The 17,070-nt window shown below is 41.3% G+C and overlaps 1 protein-coding gene across 4 annotated transcripts in view; it reads left to right on the top strand.

The window, feature by feature from the left end:
* LOC124872830 (hyaluronan and proteoglycan link protein 1-like) overlaps window positions 1–7,487 on the top strand; it is a 46,505-nt gene extending 39,018 nt beyond the window's left edge. For all 4 annotated transcript variants that reach the window (XM_047373209.1, XM_047373210.1, XM_047373211.1 and 1 more), the window contains exon 6: window positions 1,496–7,487. In XM_047373209.1, the coding sequence (XP_047229165.1) occupies window positions 1,496–1,785 (290 nt within the window). In that variant the 3' untranslated portion in view covers window positions 1,786–7,487. The remainder of the gene's footprint in view (window positions 1–1,495) is intronic.
* The last annotated feature ends 9,583 nt before the right edge of the window (window positions 7,488–17,070 follow it).

The following is a 17,070-nucleotide window of genomic DNA, read 5'->3' as shown; positions in this document are numbered from 1 at the left end:
TGTTAACTGATGTTAAGTGATGGGAGGTAAAATGAAGACTGGCAGTTACCTTTCAATGGTTTTTTTTTATTTGTAAAACATTTTCCCTTTGCAGAATGGTGGATTCTAAACTATTTAGAAATGGTCTTATAATCCTTCCCAGACTGATAGCAACAGCTCTTTTTTCCCTGGCCTTCTCTCAACACACATTTAATGCAAAAAAACAGCAAAATAGCAGAACCTCTGCTTTCGTAAAGGTGCTGCAGATTCAATACATTTGATCAACAGGACATTGATCCAACAACCACAGTTACTTAAGCTGTACTGCCTAATTATTTGTTATATAATGACTCACTGTAATAGTTAAAATTGGTTTTATTTACTCAGTTGTGTAGCTGTCTATCCATCCAAAGTAACTATAGGATTAAAGTAGGTGCATTTACTCTTTATCATGATTGCTGAGGCATCAAACATAGTGTGATGTTGGTCTTGGCAAACATCATTGAAGTCTTCCTGTTGCTGACCTGCAGCTTTTTATAGGATTTATCCTCTCAAAAGTTGTTCACATGTCTGATCAGGATGTATCTTAGCAGTCTTAACTGGAGATGTAATAATAGAGTAAAACATTTACCTTCCAGGAACAGGAAAGCATTTATCACGTTTTCTGGGACCACCTTAAGAGAACAGAGCTGAAGTTAGTTGCTGAACCCCTTCTCCTGTATAAAATCCCAATATGAGCGTTTATTCATTGTTATTTTTTTTCCACTTTAAAACTGCTACTTCACCCTGATATACTCTGTATCAAATATTAAAGATGTTTGGGGTGCGGGGGTAACCTAATTATTATTAGGTGCTGTGATGGGTTGAGGATTGGCAGCAACATTGATTTTACATCGTCAAAAAAAACTTACATCTGAGATCCTGACAAAAACTGTCAGCTGTAAAAACATTATATACATTATATATATTTTTTCTTTCAGTGGTTTGATTTTTCAGGACACATTTCAACTTGAAATATATTTACCTATCTAAAATTAATCATGTTTGGGGGAATTTGTTTAATCAGGAAAAAGCAAATAAACTAAATTTAATCCAAAATGAAATCTGATAAGTAATGCATGAAGATATGCATTAGATATGGGGGATCAAACATAGTATTTCCAATAGTTTTCAAAAAGTAAATGTGTTGTTTTTTGTGTAAATTCATTTAATGAATTGAAATGACAATTCTAAATTGTTTAAAAATAAATATCTTCTGGCAAATTTGAGCAATATTTATTTGACAAAGCCAAAACAACTTGAAAATTAAACAAAACAATGAATGGCACAAAATATCCCCTAGGATCTCCTGCAGCCGTCTGGTACTGAAGGGCTGGTCTCCTGTATATTGTGTCTCTGCTTTAGCACACCATAATCAAATGCCTGAATTAATTTTTAGCATGTTTCTGCTACATCCTAAGAAAAACATTAGAAAATCCTGGTTAAATATGCTTAGTCATCTGTGTTTTCTTCCCAGGTGATTTCTACTACCTGATCCATCCATCTAAGCTTACCTACGATGAGGCTGTGAGGGCTTGTCAAAAAGATGGCGCTCAGATCGCTAAAGTTGGCCAAATGTTTGCTGCCTGGAAGCTGAATAAGTACGACCGCTGTGATGCTGGCTGGTTGGCGGATGCCAGCGTCCGTTATCCCATCAACCATCCAAGACGACGCTGCAGTCCCACAGAGGCTGCTGTGAGGTTCAATGGCTTCCCTGACAAGAAGCACAAGCTGTACGGAGTGTACTGCTATAAGGAAAACATCTAGGCTGTGAAGGCTATACCTACATACAGTTCACAAGCATGCACAGACATAAATGTTAAGGAACACTCTCAAGGAATTAAAATACATAGAAAAGAGAATTCTAAGGTATGGACGGGTACAAGTTTTAATACGTTGCATCATTAATTGGGACCTTAAAATCCGTTTTACACATATATAAGACATTATTTAATCAATGCCAGTAACAGGTTGGGTGGATTGATGTATGTGGATGAGATTTAGAAATACAATAGCTAATGCAATACAAGAATGAAAGAATGAAAACAAACATGCCAAGAAAACTAAGAATAACAAAATGTGTCATGGTTGGACCACAACTTTGGGCCCTTTTTTTGTTTTTGGTCACAAAATGAAACATCAAAATAAAGGCCAGATAAAAGCTCGACCTCTGTGAAGCTTGTTAGACAGGACTAGTTAGCAAAGCTGAACCAGTCTTTACTGTCACCTCACAACCAGGTGCTATAACTGGTACTTTGTACTGCATCATACCGTCCAGTATTTCACGTTTTTGTACAAATGCGTTGGACCAAAATTAAGTTTCGCCAACAAAAAAGAAATAGGAACATCTAGCGGTTTGCAACATATTTTCTAAGTATGTAGAATGTGATAATCTTAGAAATGTATTTGTGTTAATATTTTTTATATACTGTAGAAGTGTTTATTTTTGTCTCTCTGGTCAATGTCTTCTTGGTTTATATAAAACATACTCCAACATTAGCAGGGTTGGGGAGGAAGGAGGTCCATGCACTGAACATATAACATGAGCGCATTCAGGCTAGTAGACGAAATAAAACAGCAGTTTTCCGTTAGCAATCTTACAAAATGTTTGGCATGAATAAAAACCAGTATTGCTAGTATTGCTCGGGTCACTTAAGGAGTGATGCCGGAATTTGTGGCTGTTTCTGCAGTGTTTGGCTTCAGAGCATGTCTAGTCTACATCAAGCACACAGCAAGGCAGTTTTGACAAGATCTACTCTCACCATCTTGTCAATGCCTCAATAAACTCTTATTATTGATACAGTTACTGGATTAAAGTTGAAGGAGCTTAAGTTGAAGATTCTTAAATTTCTTACATTTTCAGGATCACCAAAGAAACCTAAAAGTGTGAACAAAAGTCTGGAAAAGTATTTTCCCCCTTACAGTTTTGTTCTGTTTCTCACTATTAAAATGATTCAGATCATCAAATAAATTTAAATTTCAGACAAAAATGACCTAAGTAATTCCAAAATGCAGCTTTCAAATTGTGATTTCATTTATTAAGGTAAAAAGTTATCCATCAACCTGAGAGCATGTGTAAAAGTAATTGCCCTCCTTGTTAACTGATGAATTAACCATGCTTAACCATATTTTTCTCGAAATGCACACCCAGATATAATTTCTGCCAGACCTGTAGAATCAAGAAATTTCTTCAACAGAACATTTTGAAGGGGCCTAGTCAAAGTGTGGACTTAAATCTGATTAAAATGTTTTGGTATGACCTGAAGCATGCTTGAAAAACTAATTTACAGTTATCACAAGAACTATTAGGATCAGAGGGCAATTAATTTTTGACATGGGACAGGTTGGTTCGAAAAGCCTTTTCCCTTGATAAATAAAATATTAGAAAATTTGTATTTGAATTTCTGCAGGTCACTCTGATATTAAAATGTATTCAATGATTTGAAAAATGAAGTGTGACATAGGGGATTAAAACATTTTGGTAAATGTTAAAGTTTAATGAAAATAAACCTTTGAGAAGCACAAAATTACTGGTTTTAGCAACACTAATCCAGAGAAGCTAACAATGACTTTTGTGAATGCAAACATAATTAATATGTACTAACAACCCAATTATCATAATCATCATTGGAATTCCAAGTGATAAACTATATTGTTTAGAGTTGCTGGGCAACACAACAACAGGAACAAGTCATTAAACAAAAGAAGATGCCACAAGCTAAAAGTGATGTTTCTAGACCACATTTAACAGTGGGGCTTGGGTGGAGACAGTGTTTTCTCATGAAGGCGCAGAAAAAAAAAAAAGGAAACAAAAACGTTGTTTAAATGTTAAGTGAGCCACAGAGCCACAGGTTAAAGACCCCTGATCTAACAGATGAAAACTGGGACCCTATCTCATTATGGCTGAAGCTAAAAGCGCAACAACTTAATTTTTAACTCAATTAATTGTTAAAGTAAAACTGTACAGGTAGAAAATGAAATTGATCAAAGGGACCAATCAGTTAAGGGCACTGGCCCCCGTTGGCCCATGTCTAGAACCACCCATTAAAGCTAACATAGCAAATAACACGACTAACATAGCTAATAGCTAATGTAGCATTTGTAAACGTGTGGTGTGGACCCAAACGTAGAAATTAGTTAGGCTACAGGCAGAAAAACAATGAAATTATAGGACTTTTTCACAACAAAATGTCCCCAACTTACAGGACGTAGAATACAGGAAACTAGGAAATAGAAAAATGTGTTGAATTGTGGCAGGAGCCATAGCTGGGGATAATCTGACAAAGGATTGACCAAGTGAGGTTAGTATGCTGGAACAGAGAGTACTGGACAAAGGACAGGTGGTTGATTAACAACAAGCATCAGCTGTGGTGGAAGCAGAATGGAGAGGACTGAGAAAAAACATTGTCAGGAATGACTGATAGACAAACACAAAAGGAAACAAAAGGAAACAGTAATTAAACAGAACCAGACTCAGCAGAGAGATTAACAAATAGAAATTCCAAGAATGTACCGAACAAAACCACAGGAACCTTAAAAACCCAAAACCGGATTAATAAAAGCAAACCAAAATCCTGAGTAAATTAACTGTGCATATGAGGGTATATGATCAATATAACTTTCAGACAGTTCTCTGCATCAAGGTTTTTGGCTACATTTGATAATGTTTAGATTTACTTTAGTCACTTTTAAGCTATGTTCATTGTGTTATCTGAGGATTGAAGAATTAAACACTGAAATACATAAACCAAATAAGGTGATTCATTAAATCTAATTTAACTTTTATTTGATGCAAAAACAGAATAATTTCATCTGTTTTTTGGTGGTCTTAACAAAGGGAAACTGTCCAACATGTGTTTAAGATGTATTTTTTTATATATTCTGGTTTCCACTGTAATCAACTGTTTAGTTAACAATAAAATCAAAATCTGTGCTGAAAGTGTGTGCAGCCTAGTCCCTGGATACCAGGTGAAAATAAAAATTACCGGATGAAATTAAAGAGGAAACGCTTGGTGACAAAATGTTGCAATGATGCATAAACAGCTGAGGTCATATATTGCATAAAGCCAAGACCTGAGTGAGTGATTGAGGCAGATTTCCTGGCTTCTGAAACGCGATCTAAGCTCTCCAAGACCCAGTTGAAAGTGACACTTAGTCTCCTTGCTTGCTGATCAAACACTGTGGGCCAGTAGCCAACCTGTACCAGCCTACTGCATTAGAAATAAATCCTTTTACAATATCAGTAATTTTTGCTCTGAGGCAGTAGGGTTTCTTCCATGTAAGGACATTTTGCAGTCACAGGTGCATCCTGGCAGAGATATGGGTTTAGATCACCAAGCAGTGTAGTGCTACTTTTTCACTGAATAATGAACCTGCTATGTTTATTACTGAGGAACTGCTGCATAGCCTCATAAAAATAGCACCTTTTACTTACTAATCATGGAAAGTGTAAGTATGTAAAAATCTCTGAAGGAAACACTTGTGCATTACTGGTCTGCAGTTATATCACAATACACTACCAATGATCTGATTTATTTTAGCTGCATAGATAAAAAAAAAACAATGTAACACAAAACAATTCACCAAAGAATGATTTAATTCAATTCACTTTGATGTGATAAGACAGTTAACTGTCTAGATTGTAATAATTTTCTTAAAGTAAAAGTTTCAATTCAGCAAAACTTCCAAAACAGTAAATCAGTAAAGTCCTCCAGGCTCCGTCACTCTCTAAGTTACCTACTAGTTGCCACCTATTAGCACACACCACCAGTTAGACGATTGCACAGAAGGACCAAACCTCTCAGTCTGCTCTACTGTCTGCTCAACCGCAAAGCCTGCAAAGTAAATTTCGTCATCCGTACTAGAGTCTTCTAGAGGACTGCATGCAGGCCAGATTTGTATGATGCAAACAAAGATAGTAATAATCTCAGTCACAGGGTCTGCACCAAAACCAAAGTAGACAGATGTGGTTTGTTGGAAATACAGTGAGGAGAGATCTGCTGTTTTCCCAGTGTGAATAATTAATCTCTCAGGGACAACAACGATCCATAATCTCCATTGATAATCTTGGGAATAATTGATTTTATTTGTTTCTTCTATTACTCTGAGTAGACAGTATGTAAACCAGTGCATAAGAGACTGTACATCTCTGAAAGAAATGCACTGGTTCAACTGGGTTATAATTTGTATGAACAGAGAGACATGCTTGTTCATCAGGTCTAAGCATCTCATGTTCACAGATGTGAAGAGGTATGTCAAGATCTTGACAAATGCCAGTTGTTGGCAAATTGATGGTAATATTGACAATAAGAGTCCGTGGTGACCTTTACTCACTGTCTTGACTGACTGTCGGTTACTTAGACAACTGCCTGATAACCACTATTACTCTTGTCCTGATACCACCTCTTCTGCCCTCTGGTGCTTGTTCTAAACATGGTAACTCCTTGCTAATCAAATATGTTACATACCCATCTCCTGTCTGCAAGCTTTCTAAACTACGTCCAAGTTGGATCATTACTGATCCCTGCCTAACTGTTTTTGTTTTTAAGACCTAAAGAAAGAAATATACTAAAATGCATCATAAACATTGACAACTTCTCTGTGTGCCCATTATCACTAAGGAGGATGACAACTAATGAGGCAGAGAGGGAAATTAAAAAGAGGAAAAAAAGCTGATGTTGTCCAGAGTTAGGCTATATTTGACTTTAGACTGGGCATTCGCACATATATAGTTCCTGAGTAATTCAGTAATCCATCATGTGTGTTTCCATAGGGAGGGGTCAGACTAACTCAAAACACAGAGCCAGTTCATGGTGTTGCTTACAGTTGGTTCTAAAACGAACTGTAAGGAACACCATATGTGCAAATTAGAATTGTCTGTAACATTTCCACTAGAACTGAATGGAGGCAGTAAATAAAATGAAATTAGTTATTCTGTTTCACATAATGTGTGCGAAAGAAATCACTCAAAATAGCACACGTTGTCAGATTTATTTACATGAGGTTTAGTAAAGTTTGACAAACAAAAACACACAACAATTTTCAGCTGTTCAACATGAATCATATTTTCTAGACAGAACTTTCAGACAGTAGCAGCTCCTCTGTGGTAGAGTTTGCTGTAGAAAATTACTGAGCCAGATGATCTTACATAAACCGCCGGTCTAACATGAGTTTTATGAAGTCTTGTCAAGTATTTTCATCACCTGAGTGTGTTGGTTTTTAATAACCTGGTTCTCGGTCTGTAAGATTGTAGGAAATAGCACAGCAAAAATAAAGATTACACCAACACAATTCCAGATTACACCATTTTCTTATTTCCTTTTCTCTTAAGCATTGGAATAATATATATTGTTGTCATCTGTAAATGTTTTTTTTTCTCTTGTTTTAGCTTGTTTTTCTTTGATTTTCTTGTTAATGTTTGGCACCGTAATTTTGTATCACACAATAAAAAGATAACTTTAAGACATGAATTCTACAAATTGAATTCTTTTGTCTTTTTTTATTGTGGAAATTTTTTCAGCCACACCTAAATTTGCGAATGTTTCTTATGGGACTGCAAGGGAGATGGCAACACAGTAGATGAGCTCCCCAAGACCGTCGTCAAATTCTGTAAATTGAGAGATACACACACTGTTTTAGGATGGTAAAACTTTGGTCTGAGTAGAAAACAAACTCACGATCCGACCTCAGGGAAACATGTCAGGCAGCAATAGGGCAAACATTTTCAAAGACACCAAGACCAGGAGTAAGCTAGCAGCTAGGAATAGCCCACGACCTGTGAGCACTACGTCAAAACAGAGGCACGAGAACGACCAAAATACTGAGGAAAATGGTGACGGCAGGGTTCAATTAAGAGCAAGGGGTTTTTGATTGCTCATTGGGGAATTGAGTTTGGGTTTTCCATGTTTGGTTTTGTTACAAAAACAGTGCACCTAATGGTGTTCTAGGCTTTTAATAATCACTTGAAGGTTAGTTCAAAATTAGATGGAGGAACCGAAGGCCATACCACACCTATAAGAATTTATCTGATGGCTAACTGTGGCATTAACATAAAATCAAGGAACATAAAAAGGGTGTGGAAACCCAATTAAAAGGAGAAGGGTAATGGCTTATTTAGAATCTAATAATGCAGATATAGTGTTCATTCAGGACTCCCACATGGCTGTGGATGAAGAAGCCCAGAAATTAAAAAAAGGTGTGGTTGGGAATGTACAGGGGTTGGACAATAAAACTGAAACACCTGGTTTTAGACCACGATAATTTATTAGTATGGTGTAGGGCCTCCTTTTGCGGCCAATACAGCGCCAATTCGTCTTGGGAATGACATATACAAGTCCTGCACAGTGGTCAGAGGGATTTTAAGTCATTCGTCTTGCAGGATAGTGGCCAGGTCACTATGATACTGGTGGAGGAAAACGTTTCCTGACTCGTTCCTCCAAAACACCCCAAAGTGGCTCAATAATATTTAGATCTGGTGACTGTGCAGGCCATGGGAGATGTTCAACTTCACTTTCAGGTTCATCAAACCAATCTTTCACCAGTCTTGCTGTGTGTATTGGTGCATTGTCATCCTGATACACGGCACCGCCTTCAGGATACAATGTTTGAACCATTGGATGCACATGATCCTCAAGAATGGTTCGGTAGTCCTTGGCAGTGACGCGCCCATCTAGCACACGTATTGGGCCAAGGGAATGCTATGATATGGCAGCCCAAACCGTCACTGATCCAACCCCATGCTTCACTCTAGGCGTGCAACAGTCTGGGTGGTACGCTTCTTTGGGGCTTCTCCATACCATAACTCTCCCGGATGTGGGGAAAACAGTAAAGGCGGACTCATCAGAGAACAATACATGTTTCACATTGTCCAAAGCCCAAGATTTGCGCTCCTTGCACCATTGAAACCGATGTTTGGCATTGGCATGAGTGACCAAAGGTTTGGCTATAGCAACCCGGCCGTGTATATTGACCCTGTGGAGCTCCCGATGGACAGTTCTGGTGGAAACAGGAGAGTTGAGGTGCACGTTTAATTCTGCTGTGATCGGGCAGCCGTGGTTTTATGTTTTTTGGATCCAATCCGGGTTAGCACCCAAACATCCCTTTCAGACAGCTTCCTCTTGCGTCCACAGTTAATCCTGTTGGATGTGGTTCATCCTTCTTGGTGGTATGCTGACATTACCCTGGATACCGTGGCTCTTGATACATCACAAAGACTTGCTGTCTTGGTCACAGATGCGGAAGCGAGACGTGCACCAACAATTTGTCCTCTTTTGAACTCTGGTATGTCACCCATAATGTTGTGTGCATTTCAATATTTTGAGCAAAACTGTGCTCTTACCCTGCTAATTGAACCTTCACACTCTGGTCTTACTGGTGCAATGTGCAATCAATGAAGACTGGCTACCAGGCTGGTACAATTTAGCCATGAAACCTCCCAAACTAAAATGACAGGTGTTTCAGTTTCATTGTCCAACCCCTGTATATCATAGTTAATTGTCAAGCAAGAGAAATGGGGTGATGATTCGCATTAACAAGAACTGGGTCCTAATAAAACAACATAATGACAAAAAGGGACAAATGGCATCAGGATTGTACTGTGTAATATTTATGCTACCATTAAAGAGAAACCATATTTCTTTAAGGAGGTTGATGATCAACTTTGTTGTCATCTCTTCAGACCTTTGGGCGCATGTTTTGGACACTGGTGAAGAGAGGGGCTGCTGTCCACTGATTACCACCTGATGGTGAGTTGGATCCTTTGGAAGAGGAGAAAGTTGGACAGACTTGGCAGGCCCAAGCGCATAGTGAGGGTCTGCTGGGAATGTCTGGCAGAGCCAGACTCCCACCTCCGGGAGAGCTTTGACCAGATTCTGGGGGAGGTTGGAGACATAGAGTCCGAGTAGGACCCATGTTCTCCGTATCTATTGTTGATGCTGCTGCCTGTAGCTGTGGCCGTAATGTCTGCGGTGCCATATACCTGAACCCAGTGGTGGACACCGGATGCTGTCAAGCTGAAGAAGGAGTCCTATCGGCTGTGGTTGGCTTATGGGACTCCTGAAGCGGCTGACAGGTAGCATGAGGCCACGCGTGCAACAGCCAGGGCTGTGGCAGAGGCAAAAACTCGGGCCTGGGAGGAGTTCGGTGAGACCATGGAGAAGGACTACCGGTTGGCCTCGAAGTGATTCTGGCAAAGCGTCCGGCACCTCAGGATGAGGAAGCAGTGCTTTGCCAACATTGTTTACCGTGGGGGTGGGAGCTGCTGACCTTGACTCGGGACATTATTGGGCAGTGGATGGAGTACTTCGAGGATCTCCTCAATCCTGCCGTCACGCATTCCCTAGTGAAGCAGATGCTGGGAACTCAGGGCTGGATTCTTTCATCACCCAGGCTGAAGTCACTGTGGTGGTAAAAAACGCCGCGGTGGCAGGGCTTCAGAGGTGGATGAGACCCGCCCTGAATAACTCAAGTCTCTGGATGTTGGGGCTGTCATGGTTGACACACGTCTTCAACATTGCGTGGCAGTTGGGGACAGTGCCTCTGGACTGGCAGACTGGGGTAGTGGTCCCCCTTCATGAAAACGGTGACCGGAGGGTGTGTTCCAACTATAGGGAAAACACACTCCCCAGCCTCCCTGGTAAGGCTTATGCCAGGGTTTTGGAGAGGGCAGTCCAGCCGACAGTCGAACCCCGGCTTCAGGCGGAGCAGTGTGGTTTTCATGCCAGCCGCAAAACACTGGACCAGCTCTACACCCTTTGCAGGGTACTCTAGGGTTCATGGGAGTATGCCCAACTGGTCGACATGTGTTTTGTGGACCTGCACAAGGCATTTGACTGTGTCCCTCGTCGTGCCCTGTGAGGGGTGCTCTAGGAGTACGGAGTCGGGGGCCCTTTATTAGGGGTCATCCGGTCTCTGTACAAGCGGAGCAGGAGTTTGATCTGCATTGCCGGCACTAAGTCGGACCTGTTCCTGCTGCATTTTGGACTCCGGCAGGGCTGCCCTTTGTCACCGGTCCTGTTCATAACTTTTATGGACAGGATTTCTAGGCGCAGCCAAGGGCCGGAGGGGGTCTGGTTTGGGGACCAGAGGATTTCGTCTCTTCTTTTTGCAGATGACGTGGTCCTGCTGGCCCCCTCTAGCCAAAACCTATAGCATGCACTGGAGGTTCGCAGCCGAGTGAAGAAGTGATGAAGATCAGCTCCTCCAAGTCCGAGTCCATGGTTCTCAACTGGAAAAGGGTGGCTTGTCCTCTTCAGGTTGGAAGGGAGTTCCTGCCTCAAGTGAAGGATCTTAGGGTCTTGTTCACGAGTGATGGCAGAATGGAGTGGGAGATGGACAGATGGATTGGTGCAGCTGCCGCAGTAATGGGGACGCTGTGCCGGTCCATTGTGGTGAAGAGAAAGCTGAGGCAAAAAGCGAAGCTCTCGATTTACCAGTCCATTTATGTTCTTACCCTCACTTATGGCCATGAACTTTGGATCATGACCAAAAGAACGAGTAGAGCCGCTGCTCCTCCACATTGAGAGGAGCCAGTTGAGGTGGCTAGGGCATCTACAGGTCCTTCTCAAAATATTAGCATATTGTGATAAAGTTCATTATTTTCCATAATGTCATGATGAAAATTTAACATTCATATATTTTAGATTCATTGCACACTAACTGAAATATTTCAGGTCTTTTATTGTCTTAATATGGATTATTTTGGCATACAGCTCATGAAAACCCAAAATTCCTATCTCACAAAATTAGCACATCATTAAAAGGGTCTCTAAACGAGCTATGAACCTAATCATCTGAATCAACGAGTTAACTCTAAACACCTGCAAAAGATTCCTGGGGCCTTTAAAACTCCCAGCCTGGTTCATCACTCAAAACCCCAATCATGGGTAAGACTGCCGACCTGACTGCTGTCCAGAAGGCCACTATTGACACCCTCAAGCAAGAGGGTAAGACACAGAAAGAAATTTCTGAACGAATAGGCTGTTCCCAGAGGGCTGTATCAAGGCACCTCAGTGGGAAGTCTGTGGGAAGGAAAAAGTGTGGCAGAAAACGCTGCACAACGAGAAGAGGTGACCGGACCCTGAGGAAGATTGTGGAGAAGGGCCGATTCCAGACCTTGGGGGACCTGCGGAAGCAGTGGACTGAGTCTGGAGTAGAAACATCCAGAGCCACCGTGCACAGGCGTGTGCAGGAAATGGGCTACAGGTGCCGCATTCCCCAGGTCAAGCCACTTTTGAACCAGAAACGGCGGCAGAAGCGCCTGACCTGGGCTACAGAGAAGCAGCACTGGACTGTTGCTCAGTGGTCCAAAGTACTTTTTTCGGATGAAAGCAAATTCTGCATGTCATTCGGAAATCAAGGTGCCAGAGTCTGGAGGAAGACTGGGGAGAAGGAAATGCCAAAATGCCAGAAGTCCAGTGTCAAGTACCCACAGTCAGTGATGGTCTGGGGTGCCGTGTCAGCTGCTGGTGTTGGTCCACTGTGTTTTATCAAGGGCAGGGTCAATGCAGCTAGCTATCAGAAGATTTTGGAGCACTTCATGCTTCCATCTGCTGAAAAGCTTTATGGAGATGAAGATTTCATTTTTCAGCACGACTTGGCACCCGCTCACAGTGCCAAAACCACTGGTAAATGGTTTACTGACCATGGTATCATTGTGCTCAATTGGCCTGCCAACTCTCCTGACCTGAACCCCATAGAGAATCTGTGGGATATTGTGAAGAGAACTTTGAGAGACTCAAGACCCAACACTCTGGATGAGCTAAAGGCCGCTATCGAAGCATCCTGGGCCTCCATAAGACCTCAGCAGTGCCACAGGCTGATTGCCTCCATGCCACGCCGCATTGAAGCAGTCATTTCTGCAAAAGGATTCCCGACCAAGTATTGAGTGCATAAGTGTACATGATTATTTGAAGGTTGACGTTTTTTGTATTAAAAACACTTTTCTTTTATTGGTCGGATGAAATATGCTAATTTTGTGAGATAGGAATTTTGGGTTTTCATGAGCTGTATGCCAAAATCATCCGTATTAAGACAATAAAAGACCTGAAATATTTCAGTTAGTGTGCAATGAATCTAAAATATATGAATGTTACATTTTCATCATGACATTATGGAAAATAATTAACCTTATCACAATATGCTAATATTTTGAGAAGGACCTGTATACCGGATGCCTCCTGGACACCTTCCTCGGGAGGTGTTCCAGGCACGTCCCACCGGGAGGAGGCCCAGGGGATGGTCCAGGACACGCTGGAGGGACTGTGTCTCTCGGCTGGCCTGGGAGCGCCTTGGGGTCCCCCTGGAGGAGCTGGAGGAGGTGTTTGGGGAGAGGGAAGTCTGGGTGTCTCTACTGAGTGTGTTACTCCCGTGACCCTGTCCCTGGTGAAGCGGAAGACGACGACAGATTTATTTCACGAAGTCAGCAAGGTGGTCGGAAATGCGAACGGCCAACTTTTATTGGGGGGGATTTTAATGAGGTAATTGATGGATTAATTGCCAGGAGTAGGCCAAATAAATATGCACCTAGGGACAGTGCAGCAATCCACTTGTTGTAGGATCTGAATCTTGTGGACATATGGAGGCTAGTAAACCCACATAAGAGGGAATACACCTTTTACCCTCACTGCCACAAGATAGACCGATTTTTAATCTCCTTCTCATTAGTGAGCTCAGTGGGGAATTGTGTGATAGGGCCCATCGCCCTCAGCGGTCATGGCTCAGAAAAATTAAATATTATTCCGATCTCAGAGGAGGTTCAGAGGGGATGCTGGAGTCTGAAAACCACATTACTGCAGGAAGTATCATTTAGTTACATGCTGGCACAAAATCTGATATATTTCTGAAATTAGTATTGGCTCCACAGAATCTACAGCTTCGGTTTGGGAAGCATCTAAGGCATACATAAGGGGAAATATTATTGCTCATGCCTCAAAAAAAAAAAAAAAGGAAAATGCAAGGAAAGAACACAAATTAGAGAAAGAAATTCAAAATTTGGAGAAAAAATTGTCACACCAATACTCAGATATTGTTTACAAGACAATCTGTAACAATAAACATCAATAACATCTCAATTTCTCTCAGGCTTCCAGCTACCTACTACATCTACTGAACAAAAAGATATGTTAGACGTCCCACTTACCGTACAACAAAATGAGAGCTACTATCTTATCGATGAAGACAGGGAAATCACCTGGCCTATATGGGTTTCCCATTAAATATTATAGGAAATACATTAATATTCTTACACCAATTCTACACAAAGTGTACATAGAAGCATTTGGGAGGGGCCTTATTTCCTGGTATGATCCTGTCTTAATTTCTCACATTCCTAAAAAAGATAGGGAGCAACCGATCCATCTAACTTCCGGCCTGTGAGTCTCCTGGGGATTGACTGCAAGATCCTGACATAGACGCTGGTGTCACGCCAGGTCTCCAGATCGCTGCTGCACAGCTCACACCAGGTCTCCAAAGCGCTGCGGCATAGACAGCAGCCGGGTTCCAGAACGTCGATCCGACCTAAGCGTCGGGCTTATGACGTCATCTGCGGTATGTGGAAGAGGCTGCTGCCTGTGCCGCAGTGCTCTGGAACCTGGTTGCTGGCTGTGCCGCAGCGATCTGTAGACCTGGCGGTGGTGGAGGCAGTGGAGACAGAGGCTGTGCTGGAGGTAAGCTCTGGTAGAGAGGGGCAGGCTGGGATTAAATTCAGCCCGGGAGCTTGGTTTGGCGATGTCTTTTTCCGATCGTACAACCGATAAACCATAATTTCAAAACAACAGAACTTTATTTGTAGCATTAAAACACAATGTTTTTTAGCAACATTTAAACAACTGTGTATGTATGTAATGACAAAACAAAAAATGAAAATCAGTCAACAAAACTTTACCAAACAAGCAGCTTATAAAGAACAAAGCAGATATTTAGTATCCAACAACCTCCAAAGCTATACAGACCTTTTAAAAAAAAGGAAACAGTCATAACTTCAATACTTAACAAGTCCTTGAGCAATACACTTGTCTCTGCAACTCTTTCTATGGCTGCATCATTGTCTAAATTCATAAGGGTGTCTTTCTATGTTAACATTAGCATAAATGCCTCAAGATGCTCCTGTGTCAGTGTGGTCCTTAGTCTGTTTTTCAGAAACTTGAGTGTAGAGAAAGTCCTCTCACGGGCCACTTGACAAAAGATAGGGTTAGCAAAAACTTATACACTTTTAAAATTAAAACTAACATTTACTTAAATTCTTTTGTGCAACAATTTTACACTCAACAATATTGAGTAGACTAGAAACTAGTCAAATCTCTTAAATATACTATATCAATTGCATCCATCCATCCAACCATCCATTGTCTTCCGCTTATCGGGTCACAGGGGCAGCAGCCTAAGCAGAGAGACCCAGACTTCCCTCTCCCCAGCCACTTGGGCCAGCTCGTCTGAGGGAATCCCAAGGCGTTCCCAGGCCAGCTGAGAAACATAGTCTCTCCAGCATGTCCTGCGTCTTCCTCTGGGCCTCCTCCTGGTGGGAGATGCCCAGAACACATCACCAGGGAGGCGTCCAGGGGGCATCTTAACCAGACCGGTAAATCGAGAGCTTCGCTTTTTGACTCAGCTCTCTCTTCACTACGACAGACTGGTACAGCTCCCACATCACTCCATTTTTCTCGCATTCATGTACAAGACCCCAAGAGGCAGGACCTTCCCCCCAACCCGGAGAAGGCACTCTACCCTTTTCCGGCTCAAGTCCATGGCCTCGGACTTGGAGGCACTGATTCTCATCCCAGCCACTTCACACTTGGGTGTGAACTGCTCCAGTGAGAGCTGTAGATCATGAATGAAGCCAATAGGACCACATCATCGCAAAAAGGAGAGACGCAATGCTAAGGCCTCCAAAACAAAATTCTGTCCATAGACATTATGAACAGAATCGGTGACAAAGGGTAACCTTGGTGGAGTCTAACCCTCACTGGAAACGAGTCCGATTTGCTACCGGCAATGCAGATCAAGCTGTGATGCCAGTCATACAAGGACCAAACAGTCCGTATCAAAGAGCCTGGTACCCCATACTCCCAGAGTACTCCCCAAAGGATTCCCCGAGGGACACGGTCGAATGCCTTCTCCAAGTCCACAAAGCACATGTAGACTAGTTGGGCGAACTCCCATGCACCCTGCTGAGGGTGCATATCAATTGCATAACTACAAATAAACTAATTAGGTTGATATAAATAATTATACCTTGTACAGCTGCATAAAAAATTGAGTAAATATAAGTGAAATTCTAAGTTAAAACCATAAAATTTGAGCAATTAGTACTGAAATGCTTGGTAGATGTAACTGAGAGCAAAACTGTCATTTAATATAAAAAAGTATTCCATTTACTTATTATATTAAAATAAAAGTAAGTAAAATGTGAATTAAAATTAAATATGACATTTATTGTATTTCACTGGCAGTGGCAAGTCATAAAACCAATTTATTAAAATATGCATATAAAAAAGGACCAAATTTTTATAATGAAAAAAATTATTTTTTATGAATATGGCAATTAACCCAGACAACAATTTTAAAAACCCTTTAGTGCTGCTGCCACCTGACAAGACCAGATTGAAAACAAGGCTTTAGACTGGACAGAAATGAACACTGATGCTTCCTATCCATAAATTTAACAACAAACAGCAGTAGAAAGCAGTACATTGCAAAAATTACAGGTTCACAATAATTACTAAGATGCCTGAGGATAATTTTGAATCAGAAACACATCATTTGAGAAGAAACAAATATCCCATTTTAGTGGTAAGAGTATAACTGAAGATTCCAAAAATGCACAAATTTGACTAAGTACAAAACTGTCTGGAAAGTAATGGTCTTGTAGTTAAGTGCAAAAACAAAAAAAGCCTTGCCCTGTTACTTCAAAACCTTTCACACTTGAAAGAAAAAGTACCAGGGGAGCCAACCAGAAAACAAGGGCTCATATAATAACAAAATTAACAAGACAATGAAAAGGAATTATGATTCATTTTCAGAATCAGAATCAGAAAAGCTTTATTGCCAAGTACGTTT

The sequence above is a fragment of the Girardinichthys multiradiatus genome, chromosome 8 (genome assembly GCF_021462225.1).
Source record: "Girardinichthys multiradiatus isolate DD_20200921_A chromosome 8, DD_fGirMul_XY1, whole genome shotgun sequence".
Classification (NCBI taxonomy): domain Eukaryota; kingdom Metazoa; phylum Chordata; class Actinopteri; order Cyprinodontiformes; family Goodeidae; genus Girardinichthys; species Girardinichthys multiradiatus.
The sequence above is the reverse complement of the archived record's forward strand: the minus strand, read 5'-3'. Positions and strand labels throughout refer to the sequence as shown.